The 19,159-nt window shown below is 50.4% G+C and overlaps 1 protein-coding gene across 3 annotated transcripts in view; it reads left to right on the forward strand.

The window, feature by feature from the left end:
* LOC147884787 (uncharacterized) overlaps positions 1-19,159 on the forward strand; it is a 175,130-nt gene that overhangs the window by 45,902 nt on the left and 110,069 nt on the right. For all 3 annotated transcript variants that reach the window (XM_087397171.1, XM_087397172.1, XM_087397173.1), the window contains exon 6: positions 715-852. In XM_087397171.1, coding sequence (XP_087253297.1) covers positions 715-852 — 138 coding nt within the window. The remainder of the gene's footprint in view (positions 1-714; positions 853-19,159) is intronic.

Genomic DNA, 19,159 nt, shown 5'->3' on the forward strand with positions numbered 1-19,159 from the left:
TAACTACGGTTAGCGAAGGATAAGGTTTTGTCACTTAGACAAAACCTATCCCACTCTTCAGTTGTAACACACTCTTCTATTTGCAAGTATTGCTTTGAGCTCTCACTCTCCTGCTCTCACACTTTGCTCTCTCTCTCCCTCTACAACTCACAGTGATCTCATCAATGTAGAGTCCAAAGAGAGTTGGTGAGGGAGGGCAGCCCTGCTTCACCCCAATGTGTGTGTGTGTGTGAAGTGAGAGAGAGAGAGAGAGAGAGAGAGAGAGAGGGGGGGGGGGGGGGAGGGGGGGGCACCTGTTGGGGGTGATAGGGAGAATTCTATATGCAACTCCTACAGGCAACATGCAGCTCCTACATACAACATGAAACTCCTACATGCAACTTGCAACTCGGTGTGAAGGCGTGGGGATATCTTCCAACTTCAACTCATTGTTGGTCAACTTCAAGCGATTTTAGTCATCCCAACTTTCCTTGTGAAGGTCTATGCATGATCTTTGAGTGTGTGTGTGTGGGGGGGAGAGAGAGGGAGAGAGAGAGAGAGAGAGGGGGGGGGGGGATCCTCCAACCTAAACCCATTGTTGGTCATCAACACTTCTCTCTCGTATAAGGCTACCCCTTCTTGCTTATAGGCTACTTTGTGAGTGTTTTGAAAATGTATTTTGTTAAAGGACATTTTTCAAGGTGTTGTTTTACGGAAGGTGTCTGATGCTTTCAGGTGTTGCACTTTTTCCACACCCAAAGAGGCCAGCCAAAGAAGTACATCTTGGTTCATTGCACACACGGTCACAATCGTACTGGGTTCATGATCATACACTACTTAAAGAGGACACAACAAGGGCTAACAGTGGAGCAGGTGACAATTAACGTTATTCTCTTTCTGTATAAATTTCTTGAAGACGGGAGCCATTGCTACAACAAATTTTGCAGTTTTGAATTTTACTCCTAAGAAAAAGAAAGCATAAATGTTTTGGGGTCTATGAGATCAAAATTCACTGTCATGACTAGTAGTTCACAAAATATGGTATCAATGTTGTACTTGCTGTTTGAAAATGATGAGCATTATCTTTCAATATATCTTTAAGGCTACAATGTGTTTGGATTTTGGGGGGGGCGGGGGGAAGAGTGTGTCGGGGAATTCCAATGATGGAAGCATAAATGTAGGAGGCCTAAGAAAGCTTTCTTTTTGGGGTGGGGAGGGTGGTTGTTTTTGTTAAGGGGCAGAGTAAACTGGCATTTTATGAAGTAGTCCAAGAAAAGTGGTCATTATCCCTTTTTGTATCCCATTGAGAGAATAATATGAAGACTAGCAATAGTGATTGGACAGCAAGCCCACACAAGCTTTTTCCATCCTGTGAAGAGCGATGAGGCATGCCATTATTCCATTGAATGTGCCATTCTAGTGAAGAGTGATGAGGCATGCCATTATTCCATTGAATTGTGAAATCCTAGCAAACTCTTTCTTCTTGATTCTAGAGCTTCGAATGTTTTGTTGGTGCCGTTGCAATCGCTTGTGTGTGCACTGTGATTGCATCCTAGAGGATGGACAAGAGAATTCATGGTGCTTGAATCTTGTGGTTTTGCTTGGAGATATGGCAGCAAGATAGAATTCTCGAACTGTTCTGGAATTTCGTTTTTGCTTCCTCAGGCTGTGTATGCAAGTTCACATACTTTGCAGCAGCAGACGAAGGTTGAGAGAGGAGTAGGGACCTTCCCACGCCCATAGGTTTGCCTATACTCCACCAAGTTGTCTCATCTTGGTTGCAAACAATTGCCCTATTTCATTCTAGCTAATCTTCTGCATCTCAACCTGGCTCTCTCCTCGCCAATCTCGAGCAATTCTGGCTGTCTTTTCAAGGGAGAAAATCCGCTTTTTGACAAGTGCTATCGTCACTCTTCCTCCCCACGTCAAAGATATAGGGTATGTCGGCGGCGCCCCTCATGTGAGTGCCCACTTGAGGTTAGATCTGGCGAGTTGTGTCTGCTGGCTCTCTCCTGCATTTGATCACCTGCTGTCCCTAGCTCGGGTCACCAGGGAAAAGATCCATGATCATGCTCTGACTTGCCTTGGTCGGTCCCTCATGTGCTCTCCTTTGTGCTCCTATGAGCTTATCTTTGTGTCTTTGAGCCTTGGTAAGGAAAACAACCACCCGCCTCTAATCTAGATATGCTAGGAGTCTCTGAGTGGGCCAAAACCAGTGCTGAAAAGACAATGTTGCCATAGATCTCATAGTATACTGGGCATCTGAAAGCATAGTGATTCTTTGTCTTGGTCTCCTGCATATCGCATAACGTGTAATTCCCTCCAACATAGACCTGTGAAACAGGGTCACCGGGAATCTTTTTTGGCTGAGTGGAGTTATTGCTGAGAAATCACACTATGAAATCCTCCTCTCTCTCTCTCTCTCTCTCTCTCTCTCTCTCTCTCTCTCTCACACGCACACGGACACGCGGGCCTAGGACAACTTGTCGGGCTGGACCCCCCCGAAGGTTTTTATTAATTCAATGAAAACTGAGTACAAAGTTCAGCTCACGGGCTGCTTACTTGAAAAACATACGTGATTCATTTTTACAAAGAGCACACAAGCTCAAACTCTCTTGGCAACATGCCACTTGTCAAAAATCTAGCTATCTCTAATTACATGCCTCAAAGGGCAAAACTCTAGGGTCTTCGTAGCCCTTGGTCACATGAGCATCTCTTGGCTACCCACTGGGCTCCATGGTGCTTGGGCAATCAACCCCTCTTAGAACTTGCAACCATTAAACATTAATCGTTAGCGCTTTTGCATTTAAATAAATTCCAGACTAATCCTAGTCTCTATGGGCATCTCCACCAAGCAAAACATGTGCACATAAAATAACTAATTCTGTGGTTGACCAAAGCCAATCTTTCTAGCCGTAATTAAGGACTTTGGCCAGAGGTCAAGGCACCTTAATTAATGCTAGAACTCTCTGACCGGAGTCGGTAGTGATCTAGATTGACCGGAGTCCCTCTTCTCTTTTGGACAGAGGAGACACGATGGATTGCTTGAGAGACTAGACCGTTTCTACGTTGGGGACTGGGCACTCCACAGAGGCGGCTCTACCGAGATTCTGGCAGGTACCATGATATCAGACCACTCTCCGGTAGTACTTCACTTAGATCAGCCCCGTCGAGGTCTTCCCCAGAAGGGGGTCCGCATTCCAAAGGCCCTCCTCCAAGATGAGGAGATTCAACAGGTCATGGCAGCGATTTGGGAGCAGTCAGAGATGACACCGTGCAAGGGCTGGGCTTCGTGGGTGGCCGATGCGATCCAGAGGAGCAATGAGGAGTTACAGGCTCACGCCCTTAAGCGGAGGACTCTTCAGGAGCACGAGTGGGCTTTGAGGAGAGACCTTGCCTCCATAGAGCGGCTCAGGGAGCAGGACCCAGGTTCTCAGTGGCTTAGCGATAGGTTTGAGAGCGTTCGCCTTGAGCTTCAAGACACGGAGATTCAGCGGGCTGAGTTCTGCTATCACTCTTCTCGGGTCTGGTGGGTATAGCAGGGGGATAGGATGACGAAGCAGTTTTTTCCGACCACTAGGCCTCAATCAAGCACACAGATGCAACGTCTCCTAGATCCGCAGGGCATCATGCTCACTAACCCGCAGGAGATATAGACCTGATCACATGTTTTTATAGCCAGGTCTTTCAGACGGAGAGGATGACTCCAGTTGGTATTCTGGCCCGAGAGGTAGTTTGGGATCACGTTTCGACAGTAGTCTTGTAGGATTTATACAGCAGACTTGAGGAGCCTTTCACAGATGAGGAGCTCTGGGAAGCCCTCAAGGCTCTCCCTACCCAGAAGTGTCTTGGCGAGGATGGCTTGACTCCGGCCTTCTTCCGAAACTTCTGGGAGATTATCTCCACCCCTTTCCGACTAGCATGCCACTAGATTTTTGACACGGGCTCCCTCCCTCAGTCCCTGCAGGGGGTGGATTTGTTTGATCCCGAAAGGGGGAGATAGGTCAGACATCAGGCAGTGGAGACCGATCACTATTCTTGATACTGCATACAAGATCCTCGCCAGGGTCTTGAGCTTGCAGTTACGGCCCCATCTTACTGACATCATCCACGACACATAGACGGGGTTCGTCCAAGAGCGCATCATCGTGGATTGGTCCAAGGAGGAGTCACAGCCGCTGGCCGTCCTTTTGTTGGATTTTGAGAAGGCCTACGACAGATTGGAGTGGTCTTTCCTGGAGGGTACTATGCGGAGATGGGGTTTCTCAGACAGATGGGTCAGAGGAGTTTCTGCGCTTTATGCGGGGAGATCTAGCCAGATGCTTATTGGATGACACATGGGCGAGGCCTTTCCTCTCTCTTGCTCGGCCTGCTAGGGCTGCCCACTCACTCCCTTCCTCTTCTTGTTCGTGGTGGTGGAGGCTTTGGGCTACTACTTAAGATCACAGGTGGCGGGCCTCACAGGGTTGAGGCTCCCAATCAGACAGGAGGAGGAATTGCTTGACTCTGAGTTTGCAGATGACACGGCCTTGTATGTTGAGGGCACCACATTGAGTTTGGAGAGAGTCAGGAGAGCCCTGTCTATTTACTGCGAGCCCTTGTGTGCACGGATCAACTGGACAAAGTCCATAGGTTTCTTCACGGGCTATGAGGAGACACAGGAGATTCGTGAGTGGGGGAGTGACTTTGGCTTTAGATGGATACCGTGGGGCCAGACAATGAGATACCTTAGATGCGAGGTTGGTATTGACATTACAATAGAGCTGCAGATCGTCTCGGTCCTTGAGAGTGTTCGGCGCAAGCTTCTCTACTGGAGCTTGGCCGAGCTCTCTCTAGCAGGTCGTGCCTTGATGGCAAACCGGGTCCTTCTGGCCACGGCTTGGTATATCGCCTTTGGGGATGGTGGCCTGGTTGACTAATGGAGGACACACGTTCCAGATTGATGAGATCTCCCTAACCTTCTGGATACAGGGTCAGAGCATTCAGAGGATAGCGCTCCATGAGGCAGTCCCTCTTGATAGCCTAGCTCCCCCTTCTCCTCTCGAGGACAGCGTTTGGGAGGTGGTAGCCATTATCACTGCGTGAAACATTGGGGTGGCTCGCTGCAATCTCGTGATGGGTGAGTATCCGGTTCCACCCTCGGCTACCCTAGTCGCCATCTGGCAGGATATCATTTACACTCTACGCTCCATCTGGGAGCGTGGAACTCCAGGCTCTAGAGTGACTATCAAGAGGCGGGCTCGATTCTGCAAGGCTTGGCCTGCAGGAGTTTTCTACATCTTCACTCTGCGAGGGATTGGTTGGTTGTATAGTCCCACCACTTGGCTGTTAGCCCCAGTGCCAGAGATCCCCTAGGCAGTGAGCTTGGTTTCTCTGGAACAGGCCGGTTCTTTTGTTTCAGCCTTTTTCGATTTTTTTCCATACTCAGTACCCTCGGGGCTGCTGTCTTGTATGAAGTCTTTCAAGCATTAATAGAAGGTTCCTTTCTTTGGGAAAAAAAAAGAAAGGTTGATTGGAGTCACCCTGCTTTGGGCAAAGCCAAGTCTTGTTGACCGAAGTCAACTCTTTCTGAGAAATCACACTATGAAATCCTTCTCTCTCTCTCTCGGACACGCACACGGACACGCGGGCCTAGGACAACTTGTCGGGCTGGACCCCCCCAAAGGTTTTTATTAATTCAATGAAAACTGAGTACAAAGTTCAGCTCACGGTGATGTGAAAAAAAGGGGAAACACAGGACTGTCCTCAGACAAAAACAAAATGACTCAGTGCTTTACTGCCGAGCCCATACAGTCATACATTTTTCTCCCTGAATGTTTTGAACAAACTCTCTAAGGCAAACAAACAAGTACACAAAATCATGCCTAACATCCAGCTTTATTCAAAGACCAGAACACAACTTTTACAATGTGTCTTCCTCTTCACAAAACTCAAAGTGTAAAACAAAATCTGGTAAGCTACTTTCATCTACTGTCAATCCCTCCACTCTTCATCCCTCAACCGCACTAAAATTGTCCACTGACCATCAAAATATTCTTCAGACAGTAAATTTCTATCAGCTCTCCTTTCACAGAAGATCCACCACGACATATATCACGTACGTAGGCCGCTCTTCCCAATAGCCCTCGTAATCAGCTGGCAGCTCCCCCAAAATCGATTCCGTTGACAGGCCGCCTTCAGTCCATCGTGGTTTTCCTTCAGCGTATCTTCTTCTTTTCCCTTACGCACCTGGGTATGTCAACCGTGGACAGTCCGTCGTCTTTTTTCTCTCTCCCAGTCGCACCTGCGAATCTAATCCCCCGCAGCCCCCGTCTTCTTTCCCCCACGACGTTCCTTTGCACCACCTCCGTCTCCCTTATTCAGCAACCTCTACGTGCATGGCCAGGCTGCCACCTCCTACCTTCCTAACACCCCTCAGCTGCCACGTGCATGCATGGTATTTTCAGAAAAAAATGTCCATTTTATTCCATACACGATTCTTTATATGGTAATTGACACCTTCACCCTCTAGGTGGCTCTTCCATCCACCTCACCATAAGCATTTTACCACTCTTCCAATCCACATGAAATAACACCAAGGCACATTTTAATGCACATAGAACTTTTAGATCACCACTCAAACCTTTCACAAGCTTTCCATACACAACCTTAGTTGCATGCACACACAAGTGACCACATTGAATGCCCTATCACATGGCATATAAAAAACAAATCCAACACATGGGTAGTCACATTGCCCACCATAGAACGGAAACCACAAGTGACAACATAATGACATGACAAAGGAACATTGATTGACACATTGATATTCCCACATTGACTTCACATGGATACCCTTTTGCTCTAGAAATCTCGGTGTTCCCACACTATCTATCATCATTTCCCAAGTAAGTCCCTGCAAAAAAACTTTTAGTCTTTCAAGTTCAAAATAAAAAGGTCTTTTACATGTGCAGCCAGTTACATTGGCTTATTCACACACAACCCGCAAATTAACACTATCATGTGTTCAGTGTCTACCCTCATGCACAATCTATGTGGAGAAAAATATATACAGATTTTATCCTATCATATTAGCCCAACCAAAAAGCTGCAAACATTCATGTTTGACAGCTTGAAGCCAACATAAGCTGCAGTGCAACAAGTATATCTTCAGTCAAAACTTCACTGGATGCATCTTCCTACATCACAACTGGCCCACATGTCGACGCTTGCATTATTCTTATCACATACTTCTTCAACCGGTACCCATTCACTCGATTGGTGTGCAAACTTCCATCCAAATCACTCAACTGATAAGATCCATTTGAATACTTCTTAAACACACTAAAAGGACCCACGCACTTTGTCACAAATTTAGTCTTGAAAGTACTATCTAGTTTACTGTCATATCTTAACACAAGGTCTCCTTCTTTGATGTTCTTATCCTTATACTTCAAATTAGCTTTCATTTGATTCTTTTCTTGAGTCTGAGCATAGTGTTCAACTGCTTTCATTCTATCAAGCTGAGCTTCCTGTAGTTCAACCAACCTTCTTTCATACTTGGTGTTAGGTTCTTCATCCATTTTCATGAGCAACTTCAGAGCTGGAATTTCTACTTCCAATGGCAACATAGCTTCTTTTCCATATACAAGATGAAAAGGAGAAAACTGTGTACCTTCCTTGACTGCTATTCGGTAAGCCCCAGCTTTTCCCATGCATCTTCATGATCTTACTCATCATATTAATTAACTCTACGTTGAAATATTCATTCTTACTGTTACACTGAGGATAATAAGGAGTAGCATATCTATGCTTAATCCTGAGCTTATCGCACAACAAGTCAACCAACTCACTAAATCCAGGCCCTTTATCACTTACCAATTCCAGAGGCATTCCAAATCTACAACATATATCTTCATATATGAACTTGCTCACTTGTTTAGCATTGACTGAAGCAACTGCTCGTCCTTCTGCCCATCTCGAAAGATACTTCGAAAGATACTCTACCGCAGTGAGAATGTAACACTTACCTCTTGAAGTCATGGGAAGTGGACCGATTGCATCAATCCCCCACTTCTCGAATATGTTGTATGCTATGATGAGATTTCTCAACTCTGGATGTAATACTCTTCTTCCCATCTGTTGGCATTGTAAACAGGATCTGCACCACATTCTTGTGAACGCTCCTGCGAGCTTCCCCCTCCCCCTCCGTACCTCTACCTCCCCTAGCCCTCCTCCTCCTCGCCTCGACCTCACCTCCCCCTCACCCGCTGCCGCTGCGCCCTCCCTCGCCATCCCCGCTCACCTCCGCCTCACCCCCCCTCGCACCTCCGCTCACCCTCCTCGCAACCCCGCCTCACTCCACCCTCACCCCCTCACCCCGCCTCACCCCCCCGCCTCGCTCCGCCCCCCCTCGCCACGCTCACCCCCCCCCCCACTCCGTCTCCTCTCCCCTTGCCCTTCCGCTCCACCCCTCCCCGCTATCGCTCCGCTCACCCCCCGCCTCCCGCTCCGCCCACCCACCCCTTGCCTCCCGCCCCCGCTCCCGCCCCCTTTCGCCTCTCCGCCCCTCCATTTCACCCCCGTCTCCCCCTCCCGCTCTCCGCCCCCGCCCCCCCCGCCCCTTTGCTCCACCCCGCCCCTTCATCCCACCCCTTTCCCCCGCCCCCCGCCCGCCTCTCGCCCCACTCCGCCTCTCCCCCGCCCCCGCTTCCGTTCCCGCCTCCTCTCCACCTCCCCCGTTCCCCGCTCCCACTCCTCCACCCCGCGCCATCTCCGCTTTCTGCCCCCCCATCCCGCTTCCTCTGCCCCCCGCCCTCCATCCTTTCCGCCACACCCAGGCTCCACCCTCCCGCATCTACCCCCCTCTCCCCTTTTTTGGGTGGAAGCCTCTTCCTCATCGAAAGCCTCGCAGTTTGTCTTGGCAGTATGGACCCTCCCTCTCCAGATGCCTACCGCGTCATCCTGACAGAGCAACAATCATCTCGGGTTCAGGAGGTTGCCAATGACTTTGCCCTTACCTGTGTTTATGGCAGAGTCATTGGACATTCCTCCTCCAGATCAGCCATCAGGGACTGGCTCCCCTCTCATGCTAGAGGACGGCCATATTGAGGAGGTGGCCCTTATGGGAAGGGGCATCTTCTGGCTCAAACTCTCCAACGCGAAAGCTGCGAGCAACCTGATTGCTGGCTCCCCCACGACAGTGGATGGAAAGATTATCATGATAGTCCCGTGGTACCGCGGATTTAGCGCAGCGGATTTTGATGCTCGGTTTCGTATACCTCGTCATCCAGTGACGCTAGTTTTTCCAGGTCTTGCTGCTGAGCTACGGCCGATTGTCAGGGATCTGGGCTCCAGTTTGGCTGGGTTATGCACGATACTTTCGCCGATGCGGTGACTACGGCAGGAGCCCCCCGAGTTCGTGTGGCTGTGGCGGATCCTGCGACTCTCCCGACGGTGATCAAGATCGTGACAGATGCCGGCAGCATCACCCAGAGCATGGTAGTCACCGGACAGCCAGGGCAGTGTCTGAGGTGTCACGGCTTTGGGCACCTGGCGGCTGTTTGTCCACGCTTCGTCAGCTCTTCTCGGCCCCCCGGCCCCCCCCTCCGCCCCCTCCCCCCCCCCTCCGGGCAGCCACGTCAGGAGGAGCAGAGGCAGCCGGAGCCCTGACCAGAGTTAGCTGGCGGCTGGACTGAGGTTAGAAGGAAAAGAGGAAAGAACAAGAAGATTTCTGATAAAGGCAAAGAGGCTGAGGTTACCCAACCTGCAGCTGCACCTCAGAGACCCGACAGGCAGCCGCCCCAGGGACCTGGGAGAGCATCTTCTTCGACGGTAGCCCGCCCTCCACAGCCTCAGGTCCCCCTCTCCTCCTCTCCCCAGTCTCTTCCCTTTCAGCCCCAGGCCACCTCCCATCTGCACCCCATTTCTCCCGACCCGCAGCTTCAGCCCCCTCCTCGTCCTCCTCAGTCTTCTCCCCCTCCTTCTCAGCCCCAGTTCCAGATGCATCCCCATCCCTCCCCCCCCCTTCGCCTCTTTCAGCTCTCCCGCAGAGCTAGTTGCACCGACGATTCCTCAGCCGAGGGCAGCCCCCGCTCCCCCTCCTCCTCCTCCGCTAGTCGCCCCTGAGGAGTCTGAGTTGCCTATTCCCCAGCCTCCTCGTCCTCCCCCTCTGCTAGCAGGACACCCTGAGTCTACACCTTCACCGGAGCAGGCTTCTCTGTCTGCTAGCCCCTCAGTGGCAGACTCTGACGGGCCTTAGCTTCAGGAGAGAGCTCCCCCGCGACTTTTACAGATCTGGCCCCTGGGACTACTTGGATGTGGCCGACCTCGGGACTTTCCCTGCTTGCCTCGACATCAGTATCTTCCTGCTCCGCAAAGGGGCGGATGGGAAGATAGCCGCCTTGGCCCCCAGGGATGGCCCTAGCTTTGCTTTCACGTTCCTTAGCGACGGCACCGAGACCTGGACAGACGACTCGGTCTGGGAGGCTCTCAGGGAGCAGACACATGCTCAGGTTTGCTCCTGGATAGGCCCGTCCGGTGGGCAGCTTCTCGAGACTCAGTGGTCCGAGGGTGACGTGCGCCTGCGGTGGCGTTGCGCCGCCAAACGCTTCAGACTGATTGTGATCCTCAGGCCCCCCCTGTCTTGGCCCCTCCCCCAAGATGTCAGAGCCTGGATCCCTCAGAAACTCTCGCTTTCTACGGCATGTTCACCTCAGAGATCTCGAGCTGGCTCGAGAAAGCTTTCGTTCATGATACCAAAGGCCTCTCGCCTTTGCTGAAGGTGTTGAAGGACGGGCAGGATGACCCCGCCTCCCCCTCCAAACCTTCCCATAAGCGTCAGCGCCTCCACTGCGAAATGTCAGCTTCTTCTTCGACTTCGACCGCGAGCAGACAGTTGTTCGCAGCCTCCCAGTCCTCACCATGAGCCTACACCTCGTTTCCTGGAATGTGAACGGGTTTCACTCTTCTGGAACCCGTGGTCCTAGGAAGCTCATTTTGAGACAGGAACTTCAGCCAGCAGTGATTGGTCGTTTGGATGTACTTCTGCTCCAGGAGCACAAGCTTTCTGCGGCTCACTCTCGTAGATGCGGAAAGATTCTCCCTGGACGTTCTCACACTTATTGGGAGCCCTCGATCGGCGCACTGGGGAGGAGTGGTGGTGTCTGTACCTCCGTGGGCGAGCAGCTAGCCCAGGGAGTTTTCGGTCATGGCATGCTGATACCAGGCCGTGCCCTTTGGGTAGGCCTGGAACTGGAGGGATCCAGAGTTAGAGTCCTCAACATTTATGCTCCCACAGATCTCCGTTGTAGAGCCACCTTCTGGAGGACACTTACAGGGATTCTCCCAGACATGGATTCCTGGATTGTTGGAGGTGACTTCAACAATCTGGAGACCTTGGAGGACCAGTAGGGCAGAGGACCGGAGTTTACAGGTATGTCTCAGGCAGAGCAGTCAGCTTGGGACTCTTTTATCTTTGCGACAGGAGGAAGGGACAGTTGGCGAGACCCGTCCTTCCGACGTTGGCACGAGAGCTTGGACTTCTCGTGGGGCTTCCGCAGGGAAGGAGGTAGACTCCTGGAGAGGCTGGATAGATTCGATGTTAGTGATTGGGCCATCGGCAGAGGCGGTCAGGCGGGTATAGTTCCAGGGACGACACTGTCCGACCATGCGCCTGTGTTCTTATCATTAGATTCGGCAGCTCAGACCCTTCCCCCCCGCTCATGCCGGATTCCTGACTCCATTTTCTCGAGGGAGGATGTGCGCAGCAGTATATGCAGTCTTTGGGACAGAGACTGGGGCGAGTGCGTGGATCTGGTTGGCTCGGTGGCGCAGGCTTTGCAGGAGTCCAGCCAGATCTGCCAGCTCGCAGCCCTACAGGTTCGACAGGATTGGTGGGGCAGAGAGAGAGCTCTTCGGAGGGACCTCGCCTCCATTCACCGACTCCAGCAGGCTTCCTCGGGCTCTGGCTCGGAGGAGCTTCGGAACCAGGCCCTTCGAGCCAGAGCCCTTCTGGAGGAGACACTCCAGCGTCGCTCAGAGTTTTCCTATCACGCCTCTCTCTCCTTCTGGGCCCGGAAGGGTGACCGGATGTGCAGGGAGTTCTTCAGGACGCATGGCCAGAGAGCTGCAGGTGATCAGCTTCGGAGTCTTAGGACAGCGGATGGACACATCGTTACGGATCCGGGGGAGGTCTTGGGGTTGGCCACTGACTTCTACAGGATCCTTTTCCAGCAGGAGCCGCTTGCCCCTCGTACTCGACGTGCCCGTGAGGAGGTGTGGAGGCACACTCCATCCCTGGTCCAGCCTAGCATGCAGGCGACGTTGGCACCGTTCACTACGGATGAGATGCTGGAGGCCTTGATGGCCATCGATGGACAAAAATGCCCAGGTGAGGATGGGCTATCCCGGGCATTCTTCACCTCCTTCTGGGACCAGATCCATCAGCCCCTCCTTGCAGCTCTGCAGAGGATTTTCAGCAGCGGTCATATGCTAGAGAGCCTTTCCTCGGGACTGATTTGCCTCATCCCGAAGGGAGGAGATAGACAGGAGATCCGTCAGTGGCGCCCGATCACTCTCCTTACCACTGCCTACAAAATCCTCGCCAAGATGATCAGCGCCAGAGTTCGGCCTCTACTCCCAGACCTCATCCATGACACTCAGACAGGCTTTGTCCAGGATCGCAGTATCCTGGATAATGTCTTCACCTTTTCAGAGGCGGCGGAGTGGGCTCAGCACAGTGGATCACACCTTGCTATTCTACTTCTCGACTTTGAGAAGGCCTACGATCGAGTGGACTGGTCCTTTTTGGAGGGGACTCTGGAGCGGCTAGGTTTCCCAGCAGGTTGGATTCAGGGTATCTCAGCTTTGTACAGGACAGCTTCTAGCAGGGTCATCATTGGAGGCAGGATGGGTGAGCGTTTTAGCTTGGAGAGATCAGTGCGTCAGGGCTGCCCCCTTGCTCCTTACCTGTTTCTCTTCTTCGCCGAGGCTATGACTTACTACCTTCGGGCGAGGTCTACAGGGATCAGGGGTGTTCGCCTTCCACTCCGGGAGGACACGGAGCTTTTGGACTCGGAGTACGCGGATGATACAGCCCTGTATGTCTAGGACGATGAGAGGATGTTGGAGAGGGTGCGGATGGCCCTGGAGGTCTTCTGCTCGGCCGCTGGTGCGAAAATCAACTGGAACAAATCAGTTGGTTTTCTCACAGACCCCGGGGCGTGTTCTCAGTGGGGGAGGTTTTTGGGTTTCAGATGGATCCCACGGGGACAGACAGCTAGATACCTTGGTTTTCAGGTTGGCCTGGACATCACGCCAGCTCAGTAGTTTCTCCCGGTGCTAGACTCCATCCGACGGAAGCTGGCTTTCTGGAGCACTGCTAAGCTTTCCCTTGCAGGTCGTGCCCTGGTAGTTAACCACTCCTAGCCACGGCTTGGTATGTGGCTTCCTGTTGGTGTTTCTCGAGATCCAGCGTGGCACAGCTCAGGAGGCTGGTTCGGAACTTCCTTTGGTCCGGGGAGGATGGCCTCAGAGATACTAGAGCCAGGGTTGCTTGGCAGACAGTCATTCTTCCGCAGGCTGAGGGTGGCTTGGGGGTCATCGATCCAGAGCTTCAGAGTCAGGCCTTGTTAGGCAAGCTTGTCATCCGCGGTTTGACCCCGGGGGGCAGACGTGGAAGATGCTACTTCAGCAGGGGGTCGGTTCTTGTGTCCCGCGCCGAGGTGGAGAGTGGCTACCGTCCCTCAGATGGATCTTCACTTCCGCCCCGCTCACTCAGCCCCGTCCCCCACTCGTTCGTAGCCTCCTCATGGTTTGGAGGCGGCTCCGTCTCAGTCTCATTCAGTCCCCTCCTAGCTGTCAGGAGGAGATCGATCGCCAGCCGCTTATCTGGAACGGTCAGGTCAGAGATGCCGAGGGCCTTCAGTTGGGGGAGAGATCACATATCAGGTGGGATGACTGGATGAGGGGGCCAGCCCGGTCCCTTCGAGTTTGGAGGGACACGTACAGACATCTGGAGACGGCTGATCTTGCAGACGCAGCTGAAGGTGCACGTGGAGCCCAGGCGAGACGCACGGAGATCGACGGCGCGATCCCAGCTGATTGGTTGGTTCCACCTGAGCCTCAGATCCTCATGCTTGGTGACGACCGCTGGCTGGGACAGTTCACCCCCCGTGGCATCCCAATGGTGGTCGCAGGACGTATGGATGACTCCTCTATTTCCTTTTTCGCGGTTATGGGGGATGGACGACTCAGGAGAGAGGATGCGCTCATCGACCCCCTACTCCCATGGCAGAGGGTTCGGGTCGTAGGCCTTTTGGGGAAGGTCTGGCGTACCGATCCTAGCATCGAGCAGGATCAGATGCAGCTTTGGCGCCTTCGGCTCTGGGAGGGACGGGTCTTGTCAGAGCTTGATTGCTTGATTGGGACCCAGGAGAGTGGTGGTGGCCAGAGATTGTGACAGGACAGGGGCCGACCTCCTTCTTCGCCTACAGCACTACTCTGGGCAGGCGAGTTCTTGGGAGGATGCAGAGCCGCCCCCCCACCCAGCGGCCCAGCTGGTATGCACAGGGTATTTCCAGGTTCTTTTTGCAAGCCTTCTGGAAGGCCTTGTGGGAGAGCTGGCGGCCGCGGAAGATCTCCTACTTCTTGTGGCTTCTTGCCCACAAAGGTCTTCCAGTGGGGAGCTGGTTGCGGCAGATAGGCCAGGACGGATGCTGTCAGATATGCCATGAGGATGAGGAGTCACCAAAACACTGCCTGTGGAGCTGCACTCGTGCCCAGGAAGTGTGGAGGTGGACTTTCGGGATTCTTACTCGCGTAGCACCGGAGCTAGGATTGATCACTTGGGGCGCGTTCTGTTGGTGCAGCACCGCACCTGGTCTTCATCACTTATTCGAGGCATGCCAGCAGGACCCCACTTTCCTTATCACACAGGGGACGTGGGGGCCGCTCGAGGGTATCCCGCAGCACCTAGCAGAGGCTGATACAGGAGTTCAGGAGAGGCAGCCAGTCTAGGAGATTATTAGCAGCATTGCAGGGTGGCACATCTGGACCTCGCGCTACGCGCAGATCCTCGGTGGCACCTCCTTATCGACTGCCCAGATCATGATGGAGATTTGGAGCGAGATTATTCATACCCTCAGAGGCCAGTGGGACCAGATTCAGGGAGATTTCCGGGCCGGCCGGGAGAAGCGGAGACACTTCCTCCGGGCTTGGGACACACAGGGCCTCTTCTTCGAGCAGACTTCGCAGGGCCTTCGGTGGCACTACTCACCACCCCGATGGCTGTTCATTCACACTCGCCTTATCCCTCCGTGAGAGTATGATTTATTTTGTTACCTTTTAGGGCTGTGTCCGATTTGTGAACGCAGCCCGTCAGCTACAAGCTGACCTTTTGTATCTTGTTCTCGAAGTAATATAATTAGCACTGTTTTTTCGGCAAAAAAAAACAGGATCTGCACCAATGCTTTATATCTCTCTGTAGAGAGGGCCAGATATACCCTTCCATTAGTATCTTTCTCAACATTGTCTTGAATGCGAAATGTCCGCCACAAATCCCCTCATGATTTGCCTCAAGTACATGCATGATCTCAGCTTGCCATGAGATTCTTCTCAAGACTAAATCTGCACCCTTCATCAATAAGGCTCACAAGTCTTAACAAATCTATACCTCTTTTCTTTCGGAACCTCTTCTGGCACTTTTCCTGTGAGCAAGAAAGCCTCCACATTCGAAAGATACTCTCTCCCTCTGTACAAAGGTTCTTGAACTTTTACTACACACACCTGAACATTTTCCTCTCCACAAGCAGCATCATGTGCTTCATGATTCAAGTTTCTGTCCACATGCTATAACAACCATGCATCAAAATGTCTGAGTAACTTTTTAACAATGCTAACCCAATTCTTTAAATGTTCATGCTTTGTCTTCCACACCCCCAGAATCTGTTTTACAACCAGCATTGAATCACCTTTTATGGTCAGCCTTTTTATTCCCATCTTCAAACATAATTGCAAGCCTTCAACTAAAGCAGCATATTCAGCTTCATTATTACTGCTTACCTTCAAGGGAAAACCTGATTTCCGAATTACCTTACCATCAAGATCATAGACAACCATTCCACCAGTTGCCTTGTCAATACTCTTCCTGTAAGAACCATCAAAAAACAAGGTATAGCTGTCTTCTAAATTTTTTTCTTGCACTCTCTCAGTATGATCTTCCACTTCTTTGACCAAAATAGGAGTATCTTTGTAAGTAAGCAAATCAGCCAGGGTTGCTCTGGTTGAATTCTCTACCAGGAAAGTAAAAGTATACTCCTGCAATTCTGTTACCCATCTCACCATACTTCGTGAAAAATTAATACCATTCACAAGTTGTGGCAAAAGAGTACAACTGGTAAGTACCACAAAAGAATGAGGCAATAAATAATTCCGAAATCTTCTACATGCAAATACAAAGCTGGCTAATACCAATTCAGCAGCTGAATACTTCTTCTCTGCTTCACCTTTTACCCTACTAGCAAAAAACACAGGTCTCATATACCTTGATTGCTCTCCCTGCTGCAATAAAATGGCTCCCAATGCATCCGGCCCCATTGAAGGATTGACATAGAAAGTCTTATCGAAATCAGGAGCTTTAACACTTGACACTCTTCCAACAATCTCTTTAACTGCTTCAAAAACCTCTCCACATTCACTTGTCCATTGCAAGGGCACCTTCTTCACTGCTTGTTGTAATGGATACAAAACTTGAGAAAGCATAGAAATGAATCTTGAAAGATACTTAACCTTTTGCAAGAAAGTATGCAACTGCCTTGTCTCTGTTGGAGGTGCTAGAGTAACCAATGCTTTGATCTTCTCAGGGTTTGGCTCTATTCCATTCTCAGAAACAACATGACCCAATACTTTAATACTTGGCCGTGCCAACTTACATTTTTTGGGATTAAGTTGTCCTCCACTATCATCAGTTCTCCCAAGTACTTGATCCAACTTGGAACAATGATCCTTCCGATCACTAAAATACAAATATCATCAATAAAACCCTTGCAAAATTTATCAAGAAAAGGGGCAAGTACCTCATTTGTGTTCTCCTGATAATGCGAGGGAGCATTCTTCAAACCAAAAGGCATCTTCTTATAAGAAAAGCAGCCCCAGGGAGTAATGAAAGTTGTCTTTGTCTGGTCTTCAGGAGCAATTGCAATCTGAAAATAGCCCGAATACCCATCACATAAACTATACATCTCATGACTGGCTATCTTATCTAGTATATCATCCACATGTGGGAGAGGATAGTGATTACTCTTCGTCATAGCATTCAACGGTTTGTAATTAACACATACTCTCCATCGTCCATCTTTCTTTGGTACGATAACCACAGGGTTGGCCCAGTCAGAGTGAACAATGGGAAAAATTATATCAGCCTTAAGCAACTTGACCACCTCCTCTCGAAGTACCCTCACTTGCTTAGGACTCAATCTTTTCATTTTCTGCCCCGGCCTTGCATCTTCTTTTAATTCAATCTTCAAAGGCTTCCCTTTAAACCCTCTAATCTCTTCATACAAAGTGATAAATAAATGGGGATACCTGCGCAGCATGGCTGAATACTCTTCCTTTTCTTTCAGGGTAAGATCTCGATTAATCATTTGCTGTACTAATTCCTGTGTTGAGACAGGTGCCTCTTTAGATTGCATAAACTCCTCCATTGCTTCAAATCTGTCCTCTTCTAACTGATGTACAGTTTCAGCCTGCTCACTTGTGCCCAAAAAGTTCACTCCCTCAATGAAAGCAACCTGAGCTTCATCACTGTCAGAAGTAGTACTACTTTCTTCTTCACTCGTGGTCTCACTCTGCTTTTCTTCTTCTTCGATTGGGCTTGATATCTCAGCATGACTTACCATATCAAAACTGAACTTTTTACCATTAGATGTATATATTGAGATTATTCCCTTCCCCCAATTTTGAATAGCTCCCACTTTTCTCAACCAAGGTCTGCCTAAAATGAGAGGGTAAGCACCCATACCTGCCGGCATAACATGACAATCTATTCTGCAATGCACATTGAAGACTTCCACATCCAAATCCTTCACTATCCCCAAACTCTTCACTCTGGCATGGTTGGCCATTCTTATTCGGAAGTGAGAAGGATCAGTAACCTCCAAACCCAACCTCTCAACACAAGATTGAGTCATCACACATATCTAGGCACCTCCATCAATGTATGCCTCTCCAAGCTCATATCCTTTATGCCATGCCTCCACCGAAGGACAAATATCAGGAAGCTCCGAAATAGACATAATATTTTTTGCTACTTTATGCACAACTCTCTTCTTACCTGGATTTACAGCTTTCCTCCATTCTTTCTTCAGCCTTGGACAGAGCCCAACCATCTGTGCAAAAGTAATATCCACCTTTCTGTTAGACAAATCAGCAATCAAGTCATATTCAGCCTGCTCCTTCCCCAAGGGATAATCAGCTGTTTTGTACTTCTGTCTAGGCTTCCTTATCTTTTTCCTCTGGTAAGTAACAACATCTTCAGCCTGCTTACTCTTCTTTACACTTGGCTCTCCTTCTTCATCCCTGTCTCTCTTCCCAAGAGGCAAAACATCCAAATAACTCTTTTCCAATCCCCAAGCACACTGACAAACTTACCTTTCCCCTTATCTTCAAAAGAAATCTTCTTTACTCCGTTACTACTTGAAGGTCCAGGCTCTTTTATCTCCACTCCATGATCAGTTGACCTGTCATTTAAATTTGAAGGAAGTGGGTACACATCACTGCCAAGTCTGGGAGGCTTATCACATTGTGTACTATAATGTCCCCAATCTAGACAATTGAAGCATTGCACATACGGAGCATACACTCCCCGTCCTCTCCCGGCTTGCAAAGGTGCTTGAACACTTGAGTTGGATGCATTACCTGCTCCTCTACCACCTGGAGTCCGACCTCGTCCTCTTCCTGCCATAAGGTTTAAACTGAGATTCTTCATTAATTCAGCCATTTCATGAATTTCATCCTTCATTGATCCTCTTTCTTTTGTTCTGGCCTCACTGGCTCAATTACATTCTGCACAGGCATCTCCATAACAGAAGGAACAACAGGCACGCCATACTCCAACTGAATTATCCTTCTTTGCTTCCTCTCTTTCTCCTTAGCTACTCTCAGGGCTTCCTCAAAGGTTGGCAGGTCCTTCACCTTAACCTTC

The sequence above is a fragment of the Dipteris shenzhenensis genome, chromosome 26 (genome assembly GCF_047967505.1).
Source record: "Dipteris shenzhenensis isolate YYH24624 ecotype China chromosome 26, Dip_SZ_1.0, whole genome shotgun sequence".
NCBI classification, from domain to species: Eukaryota; Viridiplantae; Streptophyta; class Polypodiopsida; order Gleicheniales; family Dipteridaceae; genus Dipteris; species Dipteris shenzhenensis.